Source organism: Callithrix jacchus, chromosome 17, assembly GCF_049354715.1.
Source record: "Callithrix jacchus isolate 240 chromosome 17, calJac240_pri, whole genome shotgun sequence".
Classification (NCBI taxonomy): Eukaryota; Metazoa; Chordata; class Mammalia; order Primates; family Cebidae; genus Callithrix; species Callithrix jacchus.
In genome coordinates, this window is record NC_133518.1 from 16674022 (window position 1) to 16700262 (window position 26241).

The 26241-nt window shown below is 43.6% G+C and overlaps 1 protein-coding gene across 6 annotated transcripts in view; it reads right to left on the minus strand.

Moving 5' to 3' along the window:
• The window catches only part of SKIL (SKI like proto-oncogene), a 33967-nt gene extending 12938 nt beyond the window's left edge, over positions 1 to 21029 (minus strand). For 3 of the 6 annotated variants that reach the window (XM_078353850.1, XM_035278818.3, XM_054247320.2), the window contains exons 1-2: positions 20937 to 21029; positions 17239 to 19003 (exon numbers count right to left, since the gene is read on the minus strand). In XM_078353850.1, the coding sequence (XP_078209976.1) occupies positions 17239 to 18336 (1098 nt within the window). In that variant the 5' untranslated portion in view covers positions 18337 to 19003; positions 20937 to 21029. Of the gene's footprint in view, positions 1 to 17234; positions 19004 to 20936 lie in introns of all 6 variants that reach the window. The other 3 variants (XM_078353851.1, XM_078353849.1, XM_054247321.2) reach the window with 1 other exon arrangement.
• Between the last annotated feature and the right edge of the window lie 5212 nt (positions 21030 to 26241).

The window sequence follows — 26241 nt, forward strand, 5'->3', positions numbered from 1 at the left end:
GGAAAATTCTGGTTCTTATTCCTGTACTACAATCAGCTAGACTATACCCCAGCCTTATTGTATTTGTTAGCATATTAACCAGGTACCATTCTACAGCAATACTTTGCCAAACTAAATCCAAAGCCACGTTGTTTGTCAACACTTACCGTTAAACCTTATTTCCTACTAAATATGAAAAGCATTTTTAATCCTTAAAGATGAACTATAACTAAAAATAAAGAAAAATAAGGAGCGAGGTATCTGCCAGCTTAATGAACATCTACCTGCCGAGAACTTTATACAATGTTCTCAAAAAAAAAAAAAAAAAAAAAAAAATTGAGACAGAGTTTCGCTCTCGTTATCCAGGCTGGAGTGCAATGGCCCTATCTCGGCTCACCGTAACCTCCGCCTCCTGGGTTCAGGCAATTCTCCTGCCTCAGCCTCCTGAGTAGCTGGGATTACAGGCACGCACCACCATGCCCAGCTAATTTTTTTGTATTTTTAGTAGAGACGGGGTTTCACCATGTTGACCAGGATGGTCTCGATCTCTTGACCTCGTGATCCACCCGCCTCGGCCTCCCAAAGTGCTGGGATTACAGGTTTGAGCCACCGCGCCCGGTACAACGTTCTTAATTCTAACAAATATTCCCCATTAGGTAGGTATCATTTCCATTTTACAGATGAGAACACAACTGAGGTTCAGAAACTGAAGAGGGGCCGGATGCAGTGGCTCACGCCTGTAATCCCAGCACTCTAGGAGGCCTAAGCAAATGGATCACCGGAGGTCAGGAGTTCGAGACCAACCTGTACAACATGGCAAAACCCCGTATCTGGTAAAAATGCAAAACTTAGCCGTACATGGTCATATACTCCTGCAAGCCCAGCTACTCAGGAGGCTGATGTGGAAGAACTGCTTGATTGTGCCACTACGCCCCAGCCTGGGTGACAGAGTGAGACCCATCTCAAAAAATAAACAATGAAATAAAATAAACATACAAAAAATTAGCCAGGCATGGTGGCTGGTGGCACACACCTGTAATCCCAGCTACTCAGGAGGCTGTGACAGAAGAATTGCTTAAACCCAGGAGATGGAGGTTGCAGTAAGCCAAGATCATGCCACTGCACTCCAACCTGGGCGACAGAGCAAAATCATCTCAAAAAATAAAAATTTCTTAAAAAATTAAAATTTAAAAAAAGAAATTCAAGCGGAAAAAAAGAATAAATGACCTGTGGTTACTAACTTCTCCCTTATTTTGGTTTGCTTTATTTACACTTTGTTCCCCCTTCATCCCCCACATTTTCCTGTTATAGGAAATTACCTTGCTTTTGTGGAAATAAATGACTTAAAAGAGGGAGTGCTTTTGTGGGAATAAGTGACTTAAAAGAGGGAGCCAAGACTCACTGGTGAGGGAAAGGGGAAAGAAGGAATGGGGAGCTAAAAGAAGTGGCATGATTAAGATGAGCAACAGAAACAGAAGTTAACAGACAAACCCAGAAAAGTGAGGGAGAATGAGATCAGGAATGAGTTAACCTAGGGACAAGACAAAAAGGAGAGCTGGGTATTTTTCTAAACCCTGCCTTTAAGAGGCTCCATGGCTCCATGGCCAGGCATGGTGGCTCATGTCTGTAATCCTAACACTTTGGGAGGCCGAGGAGGGTAGATTCACCTGAGTCGGGAGTTCAAGACCAGCCTGGCCAACACAGCAAAACCCAGTCACTACTAAAAATACAAAAATCAGCTGGGCACAGTGGCACACGTGTGTAATCCCAGCTACACGGGAGGCTGAGGCAGGAAAATCACCTGAACCCAGGAGGCAGAGGTTGCAGTGAGCTGAGATTGCACCACTGCACTCCAGCCTGGGCAAGAGAGCCAGATTCCATCTCAAGAAAAGCAAAGAGGCTCCAATTCTGGCCGGGTGTGGTGGCTCACTCCTGTAATCCCAGCACTTTGGGAGGCCAGGGCAGGCAGATCACCTGAGGTCAGGAGTTCGAGACCAGCCTAGCCAACATGGAGAAATGCCATTTCTACAAAAATTAGCCTGACATGGTGGCAGGTGTCTATAATGCCAGCTACTCAGGGGCCTGAGGCAGGAGATCATGCCACTGTACACCAGGTGACAGAGCCAGACTCTGTCTCAAAAAAAAAAAAAAAAAAAAAGAGGCTCCAATTCCCAATTCCTTCTGCAACCAGGCTGAGTGTATGGGAATGACAACTTCATTCAATAATGAATAAAACGGCATACAGTAGAGAGCCACTAAACACCAACTAATTAGGAAAGCAGGAAAGCTGTTTTGCCTGATGTCCCAATATTCCAGTTTGGAACCAAGAAAGTAATGACCAGAAACACATCTCTGGATGTTAAGCAGTAGTAATTAAAACAAAATCAATTCTGAACTGTCCAAACTCTGATTTATTTACTGAGATCTTACTAATGGAGGAAATCAATGAGGATGAAGAAACTTGGGCGCGACGTGACAAGTAACCCACTGCCCTCAACAGGCTGAAAACAGAAAGGAAACGGCTCCTAGAACACTATCTTGCAATCTGATCAGTCAGAAAATGATGTAGGGCCAATTAAAAGACAAAAATTAAAATATGCATGTGGAAGACCTTGATTTTTGTTAAGAATTTTTGAGCTGGCCAGGCATGGTGGCTCACGCCTGTAATCCAAGCACTTTGGAGGCCAAGGCGGGCGGATCACCTGAGGTGGGGAGGTCAAGACCAGCCTGACCAACAAACATGGTGAAACCCTGTCTTAAAAAATAAATAAATAATTTTTGAGCAATGAAGTTTAAAGACTAACAAGACCTCAAAATTATAGGAAAAAGATTAATATTTTTAAAGGATTTAAGAGTTGAATAGGCCGGGCACAGTTGCTCACGCATGTAATCCCAGCACTTTGGGAGGCCAAGATGGGTGGATCACCTGAGGTCAGGAGATCAAGACCAGCCTGGCCAACATGGTGACACCCTATACCGAAGAGAAGAGAAGAGAAGAGAAAAGGAAGAGAAGAGAAGAGAAGAGAAGAGAAGAGAAGAGAAGAGAAGAGAAGAGAAGAGAAGAGAAGAGAAGAGAAGAGAAGAGAAGAGAAGAGAAGAGAAAAAGAGTTGAATATTCAGTGAGGGTCTCTACACTATATGTCAGGGTGGAATTAAAAAAAAATAAAAAAAGGTGCAGTGGCTCACACCTATAATCCCAGCACTCTGGGAGGCCAGGAGAATCAGCTGAATCTGGGAAGCAGAGATTGCAGTGAGCTGAGAGGCCACTGCACTCCAGCCTGGGTGAAAAAGCATGACTCTATCACACTTTGAACTAACATTCAGAATCTGGGCAAATTCAACTGCTTATTGATAAAATAAACCAATCATTTATTTTACATAGTTTTTCAGCCTACAGTTTAGGTCAAGCAGTAAATTAGAAAGGGAACTGATTTCTGGCAACAGAAATACTAAATGATAGATGCTAAGTGGCAGCTAACAGCCTAAAGAGGGAGGAAAGTTACAAGATGCAAACACAAACACGGCTTCAAAAAGCAAGACAATTTTAGTTAAAGCTTTAGCACGGCCAGGAGAAATAGTTTAAGATATCTCAATTGTCCCCTACCTGATTCAACAAAGTATGGTAAATAATGTTTAAGAATCTTGAGCTAGCCAGGCACAATGGCTCACGTCTATAATCCTAGCACTTTGGGAGGCCAAAGCAGACAGATTGCTTGAGCTAAGGAGTTTGGGACTGGTCTGGGCAACATGGCAAAACCCCATCTCTAATAAAAATTCAAGAATTAGCCAGGCACGGTGGTGTGCGCCTGTAGTCCCAGCTAATTGGGAGGCTAAGGCAGGAGGATAACGTGAGCCCAGAAGACAGAGGCTGAAGTGAGGTGAGACTGAGCCATGGCACTCCAGCCTGGGTGACAGAGCCAGACCCTGTCTCATTAAAAAAAAAGTCTTGAATCAACATGACATAGCCAAATTACGTTCTGTATATCACTTAGATTCAAAACTGTTTTAAGATATTTTACAATTCATGAAAACAGTTTTTTTCAAAAAACAGAATGCTTTTAAAAAGTAGGTTAATGGGTAGAACATTTTGTACCCCAACTCTGTATGACCAAAGAGGTGTTAATGAACAAAGACAAGTTCACTCTAACGAAGCAATAAAACTTAAGATCAGCTTGAATTAAATGAGAATTTCTTTTCTAGACATCCTGTTAGAAAACAAAAATCCTCTTAAATAAGTGTTATACCTGAAACAATTCTAGATGTACTGCCTAAGAAATGAATTGTTTCCAGATTTAATTAAAGCCACTAAAATTGGCCCTATCAAGTCGCTGACACATATAGTCCCAGTACTTAGGAGGAGGCCAAGGCACAAGAAATGCGTGAGTTCAGGAGTTCGAAACCAGCCTGGGCAACACAGACCCCCATTTCTACAAAACTTTTTTTAAAAAGTGGCCAGGCATGGTGACGCATGCCTGTAGTCATAGCTACTCAGGGGACTGAAGTGGGACAATCAGTTGAGGCTGACAGGTTTGAGGTTGCAGTGAGCCAGGATCCCGCCATGGCACTGCAGCCTAGGCAACAGTGCAGGACCTTGTCTCAAAAAAAGAAAATATATATACACATATATATACATATACATATACATATACATATACATATACATATACATATACATATACATATACATATACATATACATATAATTACTAAAATTGATTCACATATTTAAAAGTTTTTCCTATAATGAATACTGGAATCTCAAATCTTCAGAGTATCAAGCAAATTCTAAATTTGTTCAGACCTTGACTTGAAATCTGACAATTTTTATCATTAAGATCATTTCAATACTCTACAGTTTGATTTGTATGAGTAAGTTTTATCTTTATTCATGAGCCAAGCCTAGCATCTGTTTATTTGCCTCTAAACTTCAGGTGCCACCCTAAATAATTGCAAGCACATTCCCTTATTTTTAAATAGCCATCCTTCTTAGTTCCTATTCTTTATTTCCTAGTCTTGACCAACCCAGTAAGAGTCAGACTAGGGCTCCTAAGGAATCTTAAAGATCACCTAGCATAGTCCCCTAGCCAATGTCTGAATTCCCTATTTAAAATCCCAGTTAAGTGGCTATGCAACCTCTGCTTAAACGGCAGCTTGAGATCAAGAACCAGCCTTATCTTTGTATTTTTAATACCTAGCACTATGCCTAGCACGTTGTAGGAACTCAACAGCTATTTGTTGAAGGAATTCTGAATGACAGTGACACTCATTAAGTCCCAAGGTAGTCTTTTACAAGGTTATTCTGCTACCACAAAACTCTTGGTCTCTTTCACATTTGATATCGTTCTACTCCATGAAGCACCAAGGAAGCCCAGCAGTTTCTAAGGCTGCATCTTATCAAAGATATAAATTAAACAATACAAATGATGGGGAAGCAAATGTTGCAAGTTAACTTTACCTAATATGCTCTGATAAGCCATAAACATATTTATAACAAATTATCCTAACTGTATGTTCAAAACAATTAAGAAAAGCACAATGTTTATTATACAACAAAACATTCAGAGGCATGCCAGATTTCTCATCTATTCTGCATTTGTGTCGACATACAAATTAGGTTTTCAAAAAAAGAACAATATAATTAAATGGCTCAGCAGTAATGCTACTAATCAGGAATAAAAATTAGATACCAAATTACGAGTATCTACTGCCTTATATAGTACCTTTCAACATGGGAATTATTTGTTTCTTAGTGTATTTAAATATTATAATAAAATACATTATATTACTTGCCAAAGAAGTGGGTCATTTAGTAGCTTAAGTTAGAGCCTTAACATTTCAAAATGCTCTTATCACCCACTTTCCCCATCATTATTTACCCCAAAATGAACAGATAGCATCTTCATTTCAAACACATAAGCAAAATTTCAGACACATTAATTTCATTCCAAAGGTTCTTTCTTAGTCATAAAACTCCAAATGTCTACAAATGCAAATTTTAAACAATTCCAAAATATACAGTAAGAGAAGATAAGGGAAATAAAAATTAGAAAGCATTTTATTAAAGTTTCTCTAAATTTCTGCACCTTCCCTAAGGTTATTCTGTAACCATGACCCTTTGATAATCAGATTTCCTAATGAAAAACCACTGTTTTTTAGTGATACAATGCTAGTCTCACAATGAAAAACTTTTGTCACTACTTTCTAAATACAAAAGCAATTCCACCTGCTCAGCATCATTCATATACAAATATTCAAATTTGTACAAAATAAACCTTTAAAATTCCTTTTTTTTTTCTTGAAACAGGGTTTTGCTCTGGGGTACAGTGGTATAATTATAGCTCACTGCATCCTCCAACTGCCGGACTCAAGGGATCCTCGTGCCTCAGCCTCCCAAGTAGCGAGGACTATTGGCAAGTGCCACCAAGCCTGGCTAATTTTTTTTAAATTTTTTTGTAGAGACGGGGGTTGCACGATGTTGCCCAACCTGGAACTTATTTTCAATAATAAATCTTGCTTTTAGGTAGCACTCTAGTTTTTTTTTGAGGTGGAGTTTTTCACTCGTTACCCAGACTGGAGTGCAATGGTACGGTCTCGGCTCACCGCAACCTCCGCCTCCTGGGTTCAGGCAATTCTCCTGCCTCAGCTTCCTGAGTAGCTGGGATTACAGGCACGTGCCACCATGCCCAGCTAATTTTTTGTATTTTTAGTAGAGACGGGGTTTCACCATGTTGACCAGGATGGTCTCAATCTCTTGACTTCATGATCCACCCGCCTCGGCCTCCAAAAGTGCTGGGATTACAGGCTGAGCCACCGCACCCAGCCGACACTCTAGTTTTTAATTACAGTTTCAGATTAATATTTTGATCTTTAAGTCCTAATGACAAACATTAATGAACTAAAGAAATCAAGATAATGCCTCAAAACACTGGCAGGAGGTCCAAAATTCCAACAAAAGCAAATTAAGCCTTTTTAAAAATATGTGCAATGGAAGGCCAGGCGTGGTGGCTCATGCCTGTAATCCCACCACTTTGGGAAGCCAAGGTGGGCGGATCACCTGAAGTCAGGAGTTCAAGACCAGCCTGGACAACAAGAATACAAAAAATTAGCTAGTTGTGGTGGCATGTACCTGTAGTCCCAACTACTTGGGAGGCTGAGGCAGGAGAATCACTTGAACCCAGGAGGTGAAGGATGCAGTAAGCTAGGATAGTGCCACTGCACTCCAGCCTGGGCAACAAGAGCAAAACTCCATATGAGGTCAGGAGTTCAAGACCAGACTGCCCAACACGGTAAAACCCCATGTCTACTAAAAATACAAAACAATTAGCGAGACATGCTGGTGCTACTGTGGGGGCTGCAACAGGAGAATTGCTTGAACCCGGAAGGCAGAGGTTGCTGTGAGCCAAGATCATGCCACTGCACTCCAGCCTGGGCAACAGAGACTCCATCTCAAACAAACAAAAATTTTCTTAAAGTGCTGTAAGTGATAAAGATTAATTTTTAATTTTATGTCCATAAAAAAGAAGCAGTAGTGTAGGTTAGCAAATTTAAGTCTATCTACTTAATGGCATATTTACACAAGAAATCAAATATAATGCATATGAAATACACATTACTTTGTTCTGACCCAAAATACATCATTAGCAACCTTACTAAACAGATGACTGGATACACCGGAAGTGAATATATTTCATCAAGGTTTTTGCTGTGTATAATACTAAAACATTCAAGTGGTCAAATGATCTCAGAAGTATAAAGACGCCCTATCAGACAGCTGCCAACAACGCTTACTGAAAGAAACGGAATCCCTCAGTACAGGATCAGGCTTCCTTAATACTTCCAACTTGTTGTGAATGAGTGCTTCAACAACTGAAACAGAACAGTGTTACAAGGTAGCAAATAGCTACTTAGAGATTTTAAGGCTTAGTCTTAGGCCTCACTTAACTGTAGTCATTAGAATCCATCAAACTAATGCAAAACGGAGACAGTATGATCTAAGCATCTGCACTAACTGATCAAGACAGATCTTCAGGACTCATGGCAATGCCTGCTGTTTCAATAGGCTGAAAGATCATACCACCTACCTCACAAAGCCAATTTTAGGTTTGAGACGCTTAAAAATGCTCACAGAAAAAGCAAAGGCTCAAGTTCTTATAATATTTTGCAACTATTATTTTGAGTCCTTAATGGAAACAAAGCCGTGCAAAGTTGGTAGTGTAACATCCCCTTTACAACTTGAAGGAAGAGAAATACACTAATAAAAATCCTGTTAATCCCATGACATTTTATACTGAAGGTCTGTGATGCCCAATAAATTTAGTATTCCAACTAGGTGGAAATGTGTGTCATACACATATTTTCCACTGAAATAAGGCACCTATCCTTATGATCCATTCTTAAGTCTGGAAGTCATGAAATCAAAAGGACTCAAACTAATTTTATATCTTTGCTATTCATTCCTTTCTGCCTAACATAGAGTTAGCGATTGAAGCAAATCACATCTGAAAAAAAGATGCATTAATTATATATTCTTTTGTTTTCTAGAGTCTAATAATATCCTTATTTTATGTAACATGAACCCCAGTAAAATAAAATTCTGTATGTGAACAAATACAGACTCAAGCTATTACCAAAGCTATTCTCAAACTAGTTCTACCCCTTCCTAGAACAAACTGAATTCTGGCTCCACAATCACTTTCTACTCCCAGAATTCTGAAGGGATTAAAATTAGCCCAATTTGCCAGGTGTGGTGGCTCACGCCTGTAATCCCAGCACTTTGGGAGGCCGAGGTGGGTGGATCACGAGGTCAAGAGATCGAGACCATCCTGGTCAACATGGTGAAACCCCGTCACCACTAAAAACACAAAAAATTAGCTGGGCATGGTGGCACGTGCCTGTAATCCCAGCTACTCAGGAGGCTGAGGCAGGAGAATTGCCTGAACCCAGGAGGCGGAGGTTGCCGTGAGCCGAGATCACGCCATTGCACTCCAGCCTGGGTAACAAGAGTGAAACTCCGTCTCAAAAAAAACAAAAAAAAACAAAAACATAGTCTTCCTCTTGTAGCCCAGGCTGGAGCGCAATGGCGCGATCTCCACTCACTGCAACCTCCACCTCCCAAGTTCTCCTACCTCCAACCTCCCAAAGTACTGGGATTATAGGCGTGAGCCACCACACCCGGCCTGTTTTTCTTCTGTAAAGTTTCCTAGTATTGGGCCAGGCATAGCGGCTCACGCCTGTAATCCAAGCTCTTTGGAGGCCAAGGGAGGCAGATCACCTGAGGTCAGGAGTTCAAGATCAACCTGACCAACATGGTGAAACCCCATCTTATAAAAAAAATTAAAATAGCCGGGCGCGGTGGCTCAAGCCTGTAATCCCAGCACTTTGGGAGACCGAGGTGGGTGGATCACGAGGTCAAGAGATCGAGACCATCCTGGTCAACACAGTGAAACCCCGTCTCTACTAAAAATACAAAAAATTAGCTGGGCATGGTGGCGCGTGCCTATATAATCCCAGCTACTCAGGAGGCTGAGGCAGGAGAATTGCCTGAACCCAGGAGATGGAGGTTGCAGTGAGCCGAGATCGCGCCATTGTACTCCAGCCTGGGTAACAAGAGCAAAACTCCGTCTCAAAAAAAAAAAAAAAAGCTTGTAAGAGGGGAAAAACAGAAAACTACTATTACTCCAATGATCTCTACAGAAATGAAGAAGTGAAACAAATATACAAAATTAAACTCTGAAATGGCTAATATGCTTTCAGGGAAAATACTTTTTTAAAGTTGCTATCTTTAGGTCATCTGTTTGTATCAGATAATCTACAGAGTTCCCCCCCCCCAAGTACAGCAAAAACTAAAATACTTTACTCACCTAAGAGTAGTCCAGTCTGAATATTAAAAGTTTAAATTTTAATATACAAAATAAGGGCATATACTGTCCTTAACTTAGTAAAGTGGAGACTGTCAGCTACATGCTACAACAGTGAAGAATTACCTACAATTATCTTAGCAATTCAGTACAAATGACCACTTCTAATATGCTTGAAAATAATCTTGAGGCCAGGTGCGGTGGATCCCAGCACTCTGGTTCATACCTCTAATACCAGCACTTTGGCTCACACTTCTAATACCAGTACTTTGGGAGACCAAGGTGGGCGGATCACCTGAGGTCAGGAGTTCAAGACCAGCCTGAACAACATGGTGAAACCCCATCTCTACTGAAAATACAAAAAATTAGCTGGGCGTGATGGCGCGTGCCTGTAATAGCGGCTACTCAGGAGACTGAGGCAGGAGAATCACTTGAACCTGGGAGGCAGAGGTTGCAGTGAGCCAAGATTGTATCACCACACTCCAGCTTGGGCAACAAGAGTGAAACTCTGTCTCAAAAAAAAGAAAAAGAAAAGAATCTTAAGTAAACATTACCCTTCAAATTTTATTTATAAATATTGCAAATTAATTTGCCTGCCAATCTTTCTTTCCATAGAAATGTAATATTCAACAAAATTAGATCAAACTTAATTTTCTATTTTTATTTAAATAAATTTGATCTACTACTGATTTTGTTGAATAACCATTAAAGATGTGAAAAACAATCAGGAATGTAACGTTTGTACATATTTATACAGTTTAAAGTACAATAATGATTTTTCCAATAAAAAATACAAAAAGCAAACATCAGATAAGTAGCTTGACAACATTCTGCAGAACAATCTAGGCAGATCTAAAATCAAGTATGCTTCTTTTTAGTTTTATTTTTTTCCCCAGACACAGTTTCATTCTGTCACACAGGCTGGAGTGCAGTGGCGAGATTTCAGCTCACTGCAACCTCTACCTCCTGGGTTCAAGTGATTCTCCTGTCTCAACCTCCCGAGGAGCTGGGATTACAGGCGTATGCCACCATGTCCTGCTAATCTTTATATTTTTAGTAGAGACAGGGTTTCGCCATGTTGGTGAGGCCGGTCAACCTCAGATGATCCACCCACCTCAGCCTCCCAAAGTGCTGGAATTTACAGGCATGAGCCACCGTATCTGGCCTAAATCAACTATATTTCTTATGGTGACTTGAGTAAGAAAGCAAATAGTTATATTTAAGTTGTCTCATTTCAAATTATTTCTAAGATTATAATTTCTTAACATAAAAATTAATTAAAATATTTATTACATATAATTGTAAAATAATTAAGTTTAATTAAATTGTTTTATTTCAAACAAATGTCTACTGAGTTTCAGGATTTTTTTGTGTGTGTGAGATGAAGTCTCGCTCTATTGCCTAGGCTGAAGTGCAATGACTTGATCTCAGCTCACTGCAACCTCTGCCTCCTGGGTTCAAGTGATTCTCCCGCCTCAGCTCCCAAGTAGCTCGGATTACAAGCACATGCCACCACTAATTTTTGTATTTTTAGTAGAGATGGGGTTTCCCATGTTGGTCAGGGAACTCCTGATGTAAAAGAACTGATATTCAGTATGAATACTAACATGATTTGACATGCTTAGATATTTTATGTAATTAAAGTATTGCTTTTGAATGTAAAAAAAAAAAATCCTGGGCCGCGTGCAGTGCCTCATGCCTGTGATCTCAGCCCTTTGAGAGGCTGAGGCGGGTGGATCATCTGATGTCAGGAGTTCGAGACCAGCCTGGACAACATGTTGAAACCCCAGGTCTACTAGAAATATAAAAAATTAGCCAGGCATGGTCATGGGCATCTATAATCCCAGCTACTTGGGAGGCTACGACAGGAGAATCACTTGAACCTGGGAGACAGAGGTTGCAGTGAACCAAGATCATGCCATTTCACTCCAGCCTCATCAACAAGAGTGAACCTGTCTCCAAAAAAAAAAAAGCCTAGTTTGACTTTTTAAAATGAGCTCCCCCTGGGTCAATGTGGTTTGACTGGCAACCAACTCAATGACTCAGAAAAAAATAAGAACTATTTCTCAGTCAATGACTATCCCCTTCTCAGTTAAACCTCTTAGTATTTAAATTTATATGCAGGTTAAAACAGAATTTGAGAACCATCACACAGGTTGAATATTCCTCATCAGAAATGCTCGAGACCGAAAGTATTTTGAATTTCTGATTTTTTCAGATTTTGGAATATTTGCACAATATACCAGTTGAACATCCCAAATCCAAAAATCAAAATCTGAAATACTCCAATGAGCATTTTCTTTGAGTGTCATCTTGGCATTCAAAAAGTCTTGGCCTTTGGAGCATTTCAGATTTTGGATTTGGGATGCTCAACCTGTACTAAGGTAAGAAAAGTTAATGGTTCTGAAAATTCAGTTTCTACTACTAACGTATGTTTCAGGGGCAGGTAGTGAAAAATAACTAAACTTTACCTTAGAAGACATGCATTCAACTCTTGATTCTAGTTATACAACTAGGAGCATGTGACCCATCTAAGAGGGGGAAATACTGTAATTCACCTTCCTCACAGACCCTCAAAAACAATGTACTTTACAATGTTCTGAGACTGTTTCTAAAATGTGAAGTGGTAAGCATAATAAAACAACCACTCAAATAAGTATTAAACATGAACCAAAATAACAATCTTTCTTAAACGTACTGGGTGTTTGAAATTTTCTTAAATTTTAAAATTTCTCAAATTCACATAAAATTAGAAGCAATAGGCCAGATATGGTGGCCCACACCTGTAATCCCAGCACTGTGGGAGGCCAGCGCAGGTGGATCACCTGAGGTCATTCGAGACTAGCCTGACCAACATGGAGAAACCCCATCTCTTTTTTTTTTTTTTTTTGAGACGGAGTTTCGCTCTTGTTACCCAGGCTGGAGTGCAATGGCACAATCTCGGCTCACCACAACCTCCGCCTCCTGGGTTCAGGCAATTCTCCTGCCTCAGCTTCCTGAGTAGCTGGGATTACAGGCACGCGCCACCATGCCCAGCTAATTTTTTGCATTTTAGTAGAGACAGGGTTTCACCATGTTGACCAGGATGGTCTCGATCTCTTGACCTCGTGATCCACCCACCTCGGCCTCCCAAAATGCTGGGATTACAGGTGTGAGCCACCACGCCCGAGAAACCCCATCTCTACTAAAAATATAAAATTAGCTGGACATGGCAGCACATGCCTGTAATCCCAGCTACTTGGGAAGCTGAGGCAGGAGAATCGCTTGAACCCAGAAGGCAGAGGTTGCGGTGGGCCAAGATCACACCATTCTACTCCAGCCTGGGCAACGAGAGCAAAACTCTGTCTCAAAAAAAAAAAAAAAAATTAGAAACAATATCAAAATACACCACAAACACTAATACAAATACTGCAAACTATAACCCAGCAAAAAGACTGGAAAAAAAATCTCATACCTTCCTAAAACTAAAAATGTATTCAAGATAATGAATTCTGGGACAATAAGGGATTAAGTCCCAGGTGAAGAATAGTTTCAGTGTTAACCAAACCTTAGCACATTGTTTCGGTTAGGTAAATACATTCATCATCTTTTTTTTCTTAACCTTTATCATGGTTCTCACATGTTTTTCACATAAATACAGAGCAAGAATATTAGGAAAAGTAGTTTATCTGAAATACGCTTATGTCAGAGTAATAAAGACTGGAGCAGGACAGGCGCAGTGGCTAACGCCTATAATTGCAGCACTGTGGGAGGCCAAGGTAGGGGGATCACCTGAGGTCAGGAGTTCAAGACCAGCCTATCCAACATGGTGAAACCCAGTCTCTACTAAATATACCAAAAAAATTAGGTGGGTATGGTGGCATGCACCTGTAATCCCAATTACTTGGGAGACTGAGGCAGGAGAATGGCCTGAACCCAGGAGGCAAAGTTGCAGTGAGCCAAGATCATGCCATTGTACTCCAGCCTAGGCAACAAGAGCAAAACTCCGTCTCAAAAAAAAAAAAGACTGCAGCAACAATATCTGGCAAATGATGTGGCCTTCAATAGACGTGTAAGAGTATGGCACCTAATTAGGTTGAGGGCAAGATATCACAAATAGCAAAAGGGGCATTCACATTTTGAAATATCATCTCTGAGCACAAACATCAGCGCAGGACAAGTCCAACCGTAAGCAAGTTCCACACTGAGTACTGGCTTGAAGTCAATCTTGATTTAAAATCACTTAATAACTGGACCTAAAGAATATAAACCATAGGCCAGGTGTGGTGGATCACGCTTGTAATCCCAGCACTTTGGGAGGCCGAGGCGGGCAGATCTCGAGGTCATGAAATTGAGACCATCCTGGCCAACATGATAAAACCCCGTCTCTACTAAAAATACAAAAATTAGCTGGTATGGTGGCGCGCACCTGTAGTCACAGCTGCACAGGAGGCTGGGGCAGGAGAATCGCTTGAACCCAGGAGGCAGAGGTTGCAGTGAGCCAAGATCACACCACTGCACTCCAGCCTGGCAACAGAGTGTGACTCAGTCTCAGAGAGAAAAAAAAAAAAGAATACAAACTTATCTAGCAGCCACTGGCAAGAAATTTCAAAGTGCTAGCCTTCTGGAAGCGGCAAACAGCAAACTACCATAAATGAGTCTAAAATTATCTTCATTAGGCTTAATCACTGTCTTAAAACTACAACGTTAACTAAATTTCCCTTAAAGGTACCAGAATAAAGCACAAAATCCCAAGTCTTAAGATCTAGTCCAAGCTCTAACTTTGCTGTGAATAAACCTTCAGCCAGTCATTTAATACACTTCATTCATTTCTTCTGTAAAATAGAAAAGGGCAGAGATATTTCAAGGAATCAAAACTAACAGTGGAAAAATGCAAAGTTCCTAAATGAAACATGGCCAACCTCTTGTTAAGAACTAAATAAAATTATACACATAAAACTGCTCAAGAGCAATGCTTGCCACATTTTAAACACTTAGTGTTAGGAATTATTATTATACAATTCCTAACAAATACAATATATTTATTCTATTTGACTAAATAGAAATATAAAACAACCAGATCAGTAAGTTGGGTATTTAATAATCCAAATCTTTTTCATTACCTAGGCATTCAAAATGTTAGAATGAAGATATTAGTTTAGCCTACCAGATAATGCAGCAGGAAAAATAAACTTATGATAGCTTGGCTGATCGGTTTTCTTCCTTTTTCTTTAAGACAGAGTCTCACTCTGACACCCAGGCTGGAGTGCTGTGGTGTGATCTTGGCTCACCACAACCTCCGCTTCCCAGGTTCAAGCGATTCTCCTGGCTCAGCTTCCCAAATAGCTGGGACTACAGGCACACCCCATCACGCCGGCCTCACTTTTGCATTTTTTTTTTTTTTTTGAGACGGAGTTTCACTCTTGTTACCCAGGCTGGAGTGCAATGGCGTGATCTCGGCTCACCGCAACCTCCGCCTCCTGGGTTCAGGCAATTCTCCTGCCTCAGCCTCCTGAGTAGCTGGGATTACAGGCACGCGCCACCATGCCCAGCTAATTTTTTGTATCTTTAGTAGAGACGGGGTTTCACCATGTTGGCCAGGCTGGTCTCGAACTCCTGACCTGAAGTGATCCGCCCACCTCAGCCTCCCAAAATGCTGATACAGGCGTGAGCCACTGCACCCGTTTTTTTGCTTTTGTTTTTTGAGATGGAGCTTAACTTTTGTCGCCTAGGTGTGAAAGCAATGGTGATTTCAGCTCACTACAACATCCGCCTCCCAGGTTCAAGGGATTCTCCTGTCTCAGCCTCCTGAGTAGCTGAGATTACAAGTGTGTGCCACCACATCTGGCTAACTTTTTTATTTTTAGTAAAGATGGAGTTTCACCACATTGACCAGGCTGGTCTCCAACTCCTGACCTCAGGTGATCCGCCCACCTTGGCCTCCCAAAGTGTTGAGATTACAGGCGTGAGCCACCAAGCTCAGCTGGTTTTTACATTAATATTTTATTAGTCTAAAATAAACTTTTTCTGCTGGATATGGTGGCTCATGCCTTTAATTCCAGCACTTTGGGAGGCTGAGGCAGGCAGATCACAAGGACAGGAGATCAAGACTATCCTGGCCAACATGGTGAAACCCGGCACCTACCAAAAATAGAAAGAGATTACCTACGCGTGGTGTTATGTGCCTGTAGCCCCAGCTATCCGGGAGGCTGAGGCAGAAGAATCGCTTGAACCCGGGAGGCAGAGTTGCAGTCAGCCAAGATGGTGCCACTGCACTCCAGTCTAGTGACAGAGCGAGGCACTGTCTCAAAACAAAAAATTAATAAAATAAACTTTTTCTTACTCTGTCAATTTTTTTAGTTACTCCTTTCCTTAAAAAAAAAAAAAAAAAAAAAAAGCCAGGCGCGGTGGCTCAAGCCTGTAATCCCAGCACTTTGGGAGGCCGAGGCGGGTGGATCACGAGGTCAAGAGATCGAAACCATCCTGGTCAACATGGTGAAACCCCATCTCTACTAAAAATACAAAAAATTAGCTGGGCATGGTGGCGCGTACCTGTAGTCCCAGCTACTCGGGAGGCTGGGGCAGGAGGTGGAGGTTGCAGTGAGCCGAGATCGCACCACTGCACTCCAGCCTGGGTACAAAAGCAAAACTCCGTCTCAAAAAAAAAAAAAAAAACCGGCCTAGCGCAGTGGCTCATACCTGTAATCCTTTGGGAGGCCAAGGTGGGCAGATCACTTGAGGTCAGGAGTTCAAGACCAGCCTGGCCATCATGGTGAAATCCCATCTTTTTTAAAAATAATAATAATAAATTTTAAAAATTAAATTAAATCAAAAAACCTTGCTTACTCAAATCACAAATTCTTCAGATACATCTTTTCCATTTGTTTCAAATATTGAGCAAGCCTGAATATCCAAGCATAGAAACATCAGAAATCATAGGCAGATCTCTGAAAAATGCTGTTTCAAGCCCCCAAGAATTGTTTTGACTGGCCATTGTACCATTTGCAAATGGAGATAACGCCAAAGTGCAAATTATCTTGAGTCCTGGAAAAACAACAGATGCAGTAGGGTCAAGAAGCAGGATGTGTGAAAAAGAGGATATGAGAAAATATCTCCTCCACTCCCTAGCTACATAATTTTGGGAAAGCCATTTTCTCTCTCTGAGCTTCATTTGCTTTACCTATAAAACAGAATAATAGTCTTACTTCTCTCACAAGATGTATGGGAAGTCCAATGAGAAAACATACTGGAAAGCACTTTATAGCCTAAAAGTTACAATACAAATACAACAATCTGTATTTTGTTATTGTTGCATGAGGGATGTTCAACACAGGTTAAGTTACACTCTAAACATAGAATTTTTATTTCTAAGTGAATAAAATTATTTCACTATTACTAAAAATTGATATAAAAAACAACTTGCCTTGGACTGATTTCTATTTCCACTTCTCATGCTGAATTTCTCCTTCATTTCTTCTAAGATTACCTTCAGTTTCTTTTCTTCAGGTGTTCCTAAGTATTTTTGGTTCACATGAAGATAGCAATGCCATTTAGCCGATTCAAAGCCCCAGTGGCAAGTTCTTTTGTCAGGTGATCGGTGAGAATGCATCACAAACGTCTGGGGTGCAAACATTCCACAACACTCCAAACACTGAATACATGGAGCATCAGGCTGAACATAAAACTGGGGTGCAAAGAGACCCTGACATTTGCCCAAGCATTCGTGTTCCACTTCAAAGGCACTGCCAGTTTCCTTTAACCGGGCCAATGAGTTTTTAGCAGGAAGTACGCTACCATTTTGAGGAAAAGTTCGTGGCCGCAATAAAGCATTACATAATCTTTGTGCATCAGTTAATGTAATCAGCCCACAGGATGGGGCATTGAATGGAAGTATGCCTAGTACCTTTAAGATATGAAGCTGGTCTGAAGAACACCTTGAACAATATATGTACAGTTCATCACACACTGTATTTATTTGCTGGAGTGTAAATTCTCGGAGAACAGAATTTAAGACTTGGGGCAAACAGAGCCTCTTTTCTCCTCCAACTTGAAAACAAGAAATAGATTCCCCTTCCAACACAGTCTGGGTAAGTTCTGTGGAGCTATCGGAAGGGATGAGCAATGGGCCAGGAAGAACCTGAGGAGATGGAAGAGGCAGAAATACAGTAGGCGACATGCTTTCTTGGGAATACCGAGCAGAAAATGCTGCTGGTCCACCTAGAGAGCTCTGACTACTTAAATGGAATTGTGCCAATGTGTGTTTCAAACTGGGATTTAAATGTAAAGTTTCAGGAACGGAAGCACAGGTTCGCTTGACATGTTCTCCATCAGTTTCCACTGTCATGTCTTCATAGTCATCCAAGTGTTCCTTCTTTACTGTTGGCACCTTGTTTATCATTTTTCCATTTGCATGAATGTCTGTCATCATTTTTTTCTCTGGGGGGCTGCCATCATCTCCCATCCCATTCAGTTTTTTAGTTGAACCCTGAACCAAGGAGAAATTTGTCTGGAGGTTTTCCATTGCTACACTACTCTGTTAAACAATTAAGTCTGAGATTTGCATTTCTATTTAATTACTTATTTGAAAAGGGGAAAGTAATGAATATACAAATACTTATGATAACTTACTTTCACAAAAACTTTCTAAAGAGAGATCCCCTTAAATTACTCAATACTTAGTTTTGGTTCTCCTTATAATCTGGCATAATTCCACTACAAAGCCTATGAAATTGTTCGTTTTGCCTCCAATAATAAAGAATAGAAGCACACCTCTGAGAATGCTTTGTTTTCTTGAATTCTTCAGAAATACGTATCAAAATAAAGTTACCAATTTCTCAATTCAAGATGTCCAGGATCAACGCAATGGTTTGGTTTCCTTTGTTATAAACAAACACATGAAAAGTTTCTGTCATTCCTTGGGCCATAAAATCTAGACTCAAACACAAGTCAAAATGATGCAACCCAATTTAATCTTTACCACTAAGGAAACCAAAAAGGAGGGCAGAGGGAGTATTTCCTCTAAAAACGATGGTCTGCTGGTGTCCGTGCTGAAAAACTGAAGACGTGTAAATCCTCACACCAGGAAAAACAGCCTCTGCCTTCTTGAACTTCTACAATCAACAATGATACTTAACAAAAAATTGCCCAATTATCTTCAAAGATTACAGTTCATTCTTCTTTTAATTAATCTGCAAGAGAAGGGGGTGGGGAATAGTTACATTTGAATTTGCTCCAGAGGCCAAAGAAAACCAGTTTCCTTTCTTTCCTTCTTAAGAGTCTCGCTCTGTTGCCCAGGCTGGAGTACAATGGCACAACCTCCGCTCACTGCAACCTCCGCCTCCCGGGTTCAAGCAATTCTCCTGTCTCAGCCTCCCGAGTAGCTAGGACTGCCGACGCACGCCACAACGCGCAGCTAATTTTTTTGTATTTTTAGTAGAGACAGGGTTTCATCATATTGGTCAGGCTGGTCTCGAACTCCTGGCCTCAAGCGATCCACCTGCCTCAGCCTCCCAAAGTGCTGGGATTACAGGCGTGAGCCACCGCACCAGGCCGAAACCAGTTTCTTAATATTAAACTGAGTTCACTTTACCAAAGGTGACGCTTGAGTGATTTCTTTAAATCTAACACCAGTTTATTAGAACATTCACTTAAATAGGAAAGCAATTTGGAGTTGGGTAAAGGGAGCAATAATGTAACACAAAAGGCCATTTGAGTTCAGAATATGAAGAATCTTAAACAGATCATCTCCATCAGTACCAGAGGCTTTTTCAGTTATGTATGCCATTTTAAGGGGGAAAAAATACATTACTTCATCTCCTATTTAAAAAAAAACAGTTTCATCCAAAAAAAATCAAATAGGAGTTAACATATATCTACCATATGTAACTAAGTTACAATTTTAAGTGGATTAATTCAGCTGGTCCGTGTATACCATTTTTCTGGAATGACTGTAGGCAAAAATTAACTGTCTCTTTTAAAAGGTTAGCGATTTTACTTAATGGAAGCCAAAAGCTTATAGACTCCATGCCTGGGAATCTCCATCCTTGAACAAGACTAATCCGGGACAAAAAGCACAAGGCAGACAAACCTCACAAAGAATGCAAATGGAGGAAGAGGGGGAAAAGAAAAGACTCTTCTTCCACTTCCTTCGTGAGAGAAACCCCAAAAGAAATCCAATAAATAGAAATTTTTGCTTCCCTAACTGTCAGCAATTTACCATAAAACAGACCCAAAGGAGTAAGGACCAATGCTACCAGCCATCGTACGGACTTTTGTCCACCACAGGAACACATCTCACTTAACACAGGCCAAGGAAGAGGGCAAGAGGCATGACCTAGAATGGGGGAGCCCCCAAAACCCTGAAGTCCTCCGCCCACTCAAAGCCACTCACCTATCTCTAACCCGAAGAGGAGGAAGAACAAGGGACACGGGAAGCCTGGGAGTGGGTGTGCAAGGGGGTGGAGGAAAGTAAAGGGAGGAGTCCCCCCACCCCCATCAGCGAGCCTGGGATAACCTCAAGTGCCCTCCCAACACTGCCCCCCCGCGGGAGCCGCGGGAAGGACTGTGGAAATCCCCCCCACTCGCACCCTCTCCCCGGGAACTTCTCGGGTGTCACCCCAGCGCCCCTAATGCTGCACCTCCCCCGCCCTGCCAGCTCCGGGCCAGAACGAAGAGGGCACCGGGGCAGTTCAGTCGCCGAGCGAACATCCCCGCGCCGCCGGGGGCTGACGGGCAGGGTCGAGCCCAAGGCATCCCCGTGGAGCGCTGCTGGACGGTGGGAGGGGGGTGGTGACGGGCGTCCGGGTCTCCCGGGTCTCCCGGGTCCCCGCGGCTCCCGTCAAGTGCAGCGCCCAGCCCTGCCTGCGCCCACCGCCTGGAGCCAACGAGGCGTAATCCCTCGTGGGACACGCGCCTTGCGACTCCCTCTGGCTCCGACCCCACCCGGGACCCGCGCATCCAAAGCCCCTACTCGGGCCTCGGCGACTGGGGAAGCTCGACGAGCTTTGTGAACTCCCCACCGCCCCTGTCGCCGCCGTCGGGCTCCCCGGAGGCTGAGCGCCTCTGGCCTCCAGCCGCCTCCGCCGCGTCCCCCCCCCGCGCACCCACGAGCCGGAGCCGCACCTGTGCCCGCCGCCGCCGTCGCCGCTCGCCCTCTCCCTTCGGCTGTGCCGGCGCCGCTCCGAACCCCACACACATCGCTACACACAGCCCTCTGACGTCACCAGCCCTCGGCCCGCCCACGTCACTGCGGAGACACACGGCTTCCCGCAGACGCCGCCGCCGTCTCCGGCCGCCCGGGGGAGAGCGAGGGCGGCGGGGAGGGGGAGGGGAAGGGAACAGAGCCAGCGGCGGTGCCGCGCGCGCGGGCTCGCCGGCGTCGCCGGGGCCGCCACTTCGCGGCTCCCAGATCTCTCGGAAACGCGCGCGCCGTCTGGCCTATTGTGGCTCCTCAGAGCGCCCCCGACCCCTGGCCAGGTCGTCCCGCGCGCGCGTCCCTCCCCCAGGCGCGCGCGCCCGGCGCTCCTGGCCCCGCGCGCCGTCTGGGCGGCTGGCGCGCGGCGCTGTCTGCGGTGCACCCAGCGCAGACAGGATGTTCCCTCCCCACTCCACCCTCACCGCCGCCCTCCCTCCTTCCTTCCTCTAGTCGCCCAGCCGGCTGTCTGGGGCCTCCGCCCCGGCCCCGCCCCACCCGCCGCTCTGTGGTGAAGGGCCAGACCCTGGGGCGCCCTGGACGCTCGGCCGCCGCGCGGCGGGGAAGAGGGGGCAGGGCAGCCGCGCCGTGCACTGTGCGCGACCCCAGCAGCCCGCAGGGCGGAGGCAGTGCCCGCCCGGCAGAGCGCCGCCGCCCGAGGTCAGGCACGGGCGACCCTCCCCCCGCGGGGCCGCAGCTGGGCCGCCCCGCCCCGGAGGCAGCCGGGCGGCGACCGCCCTGCAGGGCCCCCGGGGCCGGCTCCACTCCCCGCCCCCGCGGGACCTCCCTCCTGGGCTGCCCCTCGCCCCCGCGGGGCCTCAGGCCCGAGGGCCGCCCAGCCAGCTGCCAGAGCTCCGCCCCGTCCCGGCGGCCCCAGCCTCGCCAGGGCGGCCTCCACCCAGACGCCTTCCCCTGGCTGACCTCCATCCGCCATCGGGTCGGGCGGGAGGGGTGGCCAAAGTTCCGGCACAACCGTGAGCAAACATTTCTGTCTCTGCTCCCCAGGCTCCTGCCCCCAGCCCACCAGGCTGCTCTCTCGGTTCCAGAGGGGAGCTATAAATTACAGGTTTCTACAGTGTTTACTGAGGGTTTTTTTTTTTTTTTTTTTAAAGAAGGGCAAGACGAGGTGGGAAAGATAGGACTTAAGAGCTTTCCGGCAGCGACCCTCTGCGGCTTGTAGGGTGGTCTTCCTGGTTCCCAGGGTTGCCGGTTAGCATATTGAACTCTGCAGAGCTGCTCCGTCACATTTCGAAACACCAAGAAATCCCCTTTTCTCCACCCCACCACAAGATCTGGAACCGAAATAGTCCACCGAGTAGCAGTGCACAAAATTGAGGAGACTCGGGCTTTGTCCCCTTTTTTCCCCCATTTTCGTCCAATTTCTTCTGGGTTTTACTGCTTCAGGTCGTTCCTATGGGGGCCCACGTTTGGAGTCGCTGGCTGGAAATACTCTTGTGCTCGTAGATTTTTTTTTTTTTCCTTTTTTTACAACAGGCCTCCCAAAGGCTCACAAGCCTCTCAAGCCCTACCGCTCCCCGCACCCCCACCCAAGTTCCCTTCCTTAGGCCCCCTCCACCGAGCTCCCAGGTCGTGCTCCCTCTCTACCCCCCCACCTTTTCTTCGTTCTTGACTGCCTCCTTTCCTGAACATGAATAATTCCACAGCACTTCCCATCTGTTATTGCCATAGAGACAGAAGCTTGGCAAAGATAATGATGTTCTGTGCAGAGCCAGTGGGGGGAAAACAGCATCTGTGAGTCTGGGGTGGGGGATAGATTTTCTAATTGTGAGAATATTCAGAAGGCCTGGCTGAAGATCCGATGCGAAGACTGGACAGTCCTGAAACTTGGCTCCAGGTCAACTCTCAGCACTTGGCTCCTGTGTCTGGCCAGAGGAACAATTTTTAGAAACCAACGTGACTGGTTAAAAAATGTAATTCCAAAACTACAATTATTAATAAATGTTTAGTAGTCATTAGAAACCAACGTGACTGGTTAAAAAAATGTAATTCCAAAACTACAATTATTAATAAATGTTTAGTAGTCATTAGAAACCAACGTGACTGGTTAAAAAATGTAATTCCAAAACTACAATTATTAATAAATGTTTAGTAGTCATTAGAAACCAACGTGACTGGTTAAAAAAATGTAATTCCAAAACTACAATTATTAATAAATGTTTAGTAGTCGTTTTACTAGCCATAAGAATAATTACTTGCTAGCATGTCCAAGGACCAAGATAGATTGGACAGTAAACAGACTTTTGAGAAATCAAACACATTAATCTGGCTCACCGTTCTGTTGATTTGCATTCCTCAGAAATCTGTTTTTGAGAGAGGTATCTTTCATGCCTGTGATTTTATGTGCAGTGGTTTGACAAATAGTGACCAGCAATGTGACTAGAACCAATCAAGTTTGAGGGCATTTATTTTTCCCTTATTGGTCACAGTACAAAATGCATCAAATTAAAATCACTTCGCCCTTGAATTCCCAAACCTCAAAGGTACAGCTTTGAAAGCAAGTGAAACTGAACATGGTCCATTTATACATAGATCTGAGGCAGATGGAGAGGATCACAGGAAGCCACATTTTTGCAGGCCTACTTAAGGATTTTCAGAAGTTATCAGTAAAATTGATTCTATCATATGACATTGAAAACAAATGATAACCGTTCTTTATTACAAAAACAGAATTGCAAAGACAGAAAATGCAGGCCGTGGAGAAAATAAGCACTGCGAGGTTTTCTAATTCCACAGGCTCATGGTCTTCATCGGTGTGGAAAAGTCAATTAAAGAATTGGTCAGCAAATAGTTTACTAGGTGGATTTTGCATGACCTCCCACCTCACCTACTTGGCTGTCAGCAGGAGCTGAGCAAGACCACCATGAGAGAGTGCTTGTCTGTGCATAAGAATTCCAAATGATTGGGGGTGGGGACTACCTATTGTTTCATCTTCTTCTATTAAATAGTACAGAGAGAAGATCCAAATTAACTGGTATTAGGTAGTCTAGAATGTCTCCTCAGTAGTTAGGGCTGTCTGATAGTAACAGAGACCAAGAATGGAGAGGTTATAAACTTGAGGGCCAGCTCTGTTCTGTGACCCTGATAAATAGTTTGGAGCAAATGCTTTTCTTTTATCTCCATTTACTGATCTATTGATAATGACCACTAATACTAATTACAAAGAATATGGAAATGAAAAAGCATAAGGGAAAATGCAAACAGTCAACATAAATTATGTATATTTTTATGAAGGAGGGGAAGAAAGTCAAATGTTAATTGAGCATACAAACACTGGTTTGTGTTTTCATTTACAGCTTCTGCTCTTTTCCAAAGAAAAGAAACCGGTTATAGTCTCTGATGGTCCTTCTGCCAAAGTTCTCCTTCCTGGAGCCTCAATATGTTTGGAAGATTTTTTTTTTTTTTTAGCATCAAGTCAATTGCTAGGAGGTCCTTCAGTTTTTTCACAAAAGAATCTCAGTCATTTCCTTTTCCATCTCATTTTTTTCCTGTAGCTTTTCATTAATTTCTGTTTTTCAGAATTATGATCTTTATTTTTATTTATTTATTTTTCTTGAGACAGAATCTCGCTTCGTTGCCCTGGCTGGAGTGCAGTGCCACGATCTCAGCTCACTGCAACCTCCGCCTCCCAGGTTCAATCCATTCTCCTGCCTCAGCCTCCCTAGTAGCTGGACTATAAATGTGTGTCACCACACCCAGGTAATTTTTGCATTTTCAGTAGAGACGGGGTTTCACCATTTGGCCAGGATAGACTTGATCTCTTGATCTTGTGATCCACCTGCCTCGGCCCCCCAAAGTGGTGGGATTACAGGCGTGAGTCACCACGCCCAGCCCAGGATTATGATCTTTAACTTCTTTCTTTTTTTTTTTTTTTTGAGATGAAACGGAGTCTGGTTCTCTCACCCAGGCTGGAGTGCAGTGGTGTGATCTCCCAAGTAGCTGGGACTACAGGTGCACACCAACACACTCAGCTAATTTTTTGTATTGTTAGAGACAAGGTTTCACCGTGTTGGCCAGGCGGGTCTAGAACTTCTGACGTCAGGTGATCTGCCTGACTCAGCCTCCGAAAATGCTGGGATTACAGGCTTGAGCCACGCTGCCCGGCCTGATCTTTAACATCTTCACAGCACTTTCATCGTTTTTCTACTTGTCCTCTTTCTTTTACACTTTACTCCTCCATATTTGTTTTGTGTTACTGTTACTGCCAGTGCACAGTTTCCTCCCCTCATTGAATAGGGCTTCTCCTCGAGACTGCTTTCTCCTGTTATCTGCCAAATCCGTACTGGATCTACAAGGTCCCTATTTCTACTTTTATACCTTAAATAAGATGAAAAACCAGATGCTTAAAAACTATTAACCTCACCTCCCTGAATAGTGTCACACAGCGCTTCCTTTCCTTTTTGAAATAAGATAGGGTCTAGCTATGTTGCACGGGCTGGAATACAGTGGCTCTTCATAGGTCTGATCATAGTATGCTGCAGCCTTGAACTCCTGCACTGAATCCCACTTCAGCCTCCTGAGTAGCTCAGACTATAGGTGCATGCCACCATGCCCAGCTGTTTTTTCAGGCTTTAACTTAGGTTTCATGCAATTGAAAGCAAAGGAAAAAAAAACAAAAATGAATAGCCAGAAATGGTAAAATAGAGAAAGATCATGTTAGAAATGTTTGAATTTTCAATATTTAAATTGCAAAAAGCTGGACACGGTAGCTCATGCCAGTAATCCCAGCACTTTGGGAGGCTGAGGCCTGCAGATCACCTGAGGTCAGGAGTTCGAGATCAGCCTGACAAACATGGAGAAACCCTGTCTCTACTAAAAATACAAAAAAATTAGCCAGACATGGTGGTGCATGACTGTAGTCCCAGCTACTCAGGAGGCTGAGGCAGGAGAATCACTTGAACCTGCCTGGGAGGCGGAGGTTGCAGTGAGCTGAGGTCATGCCATTGCATTCCAGCCCCAGCAACAAGAGCGGAACTCCATCTTTAAAAAATAAATTAAATAAATAAGTTGGCCGGGCGCGGTGGCTCACGCCTGTAATCCCAGCACTCTGGGAGGCTGAGGTGGGTGGATCACGAGGTTAAGAGATCGAGACCATCCTGGTCAACATGGTGAAACCCCGTCTCTACTAAAAATGCAAAAAATTAGCTGGGCATGGTGGTGCATGCCTGTAATCCCAGCTACTCAGGAGGCTGAGGCAGGAGAATTGCCTGAACCCAG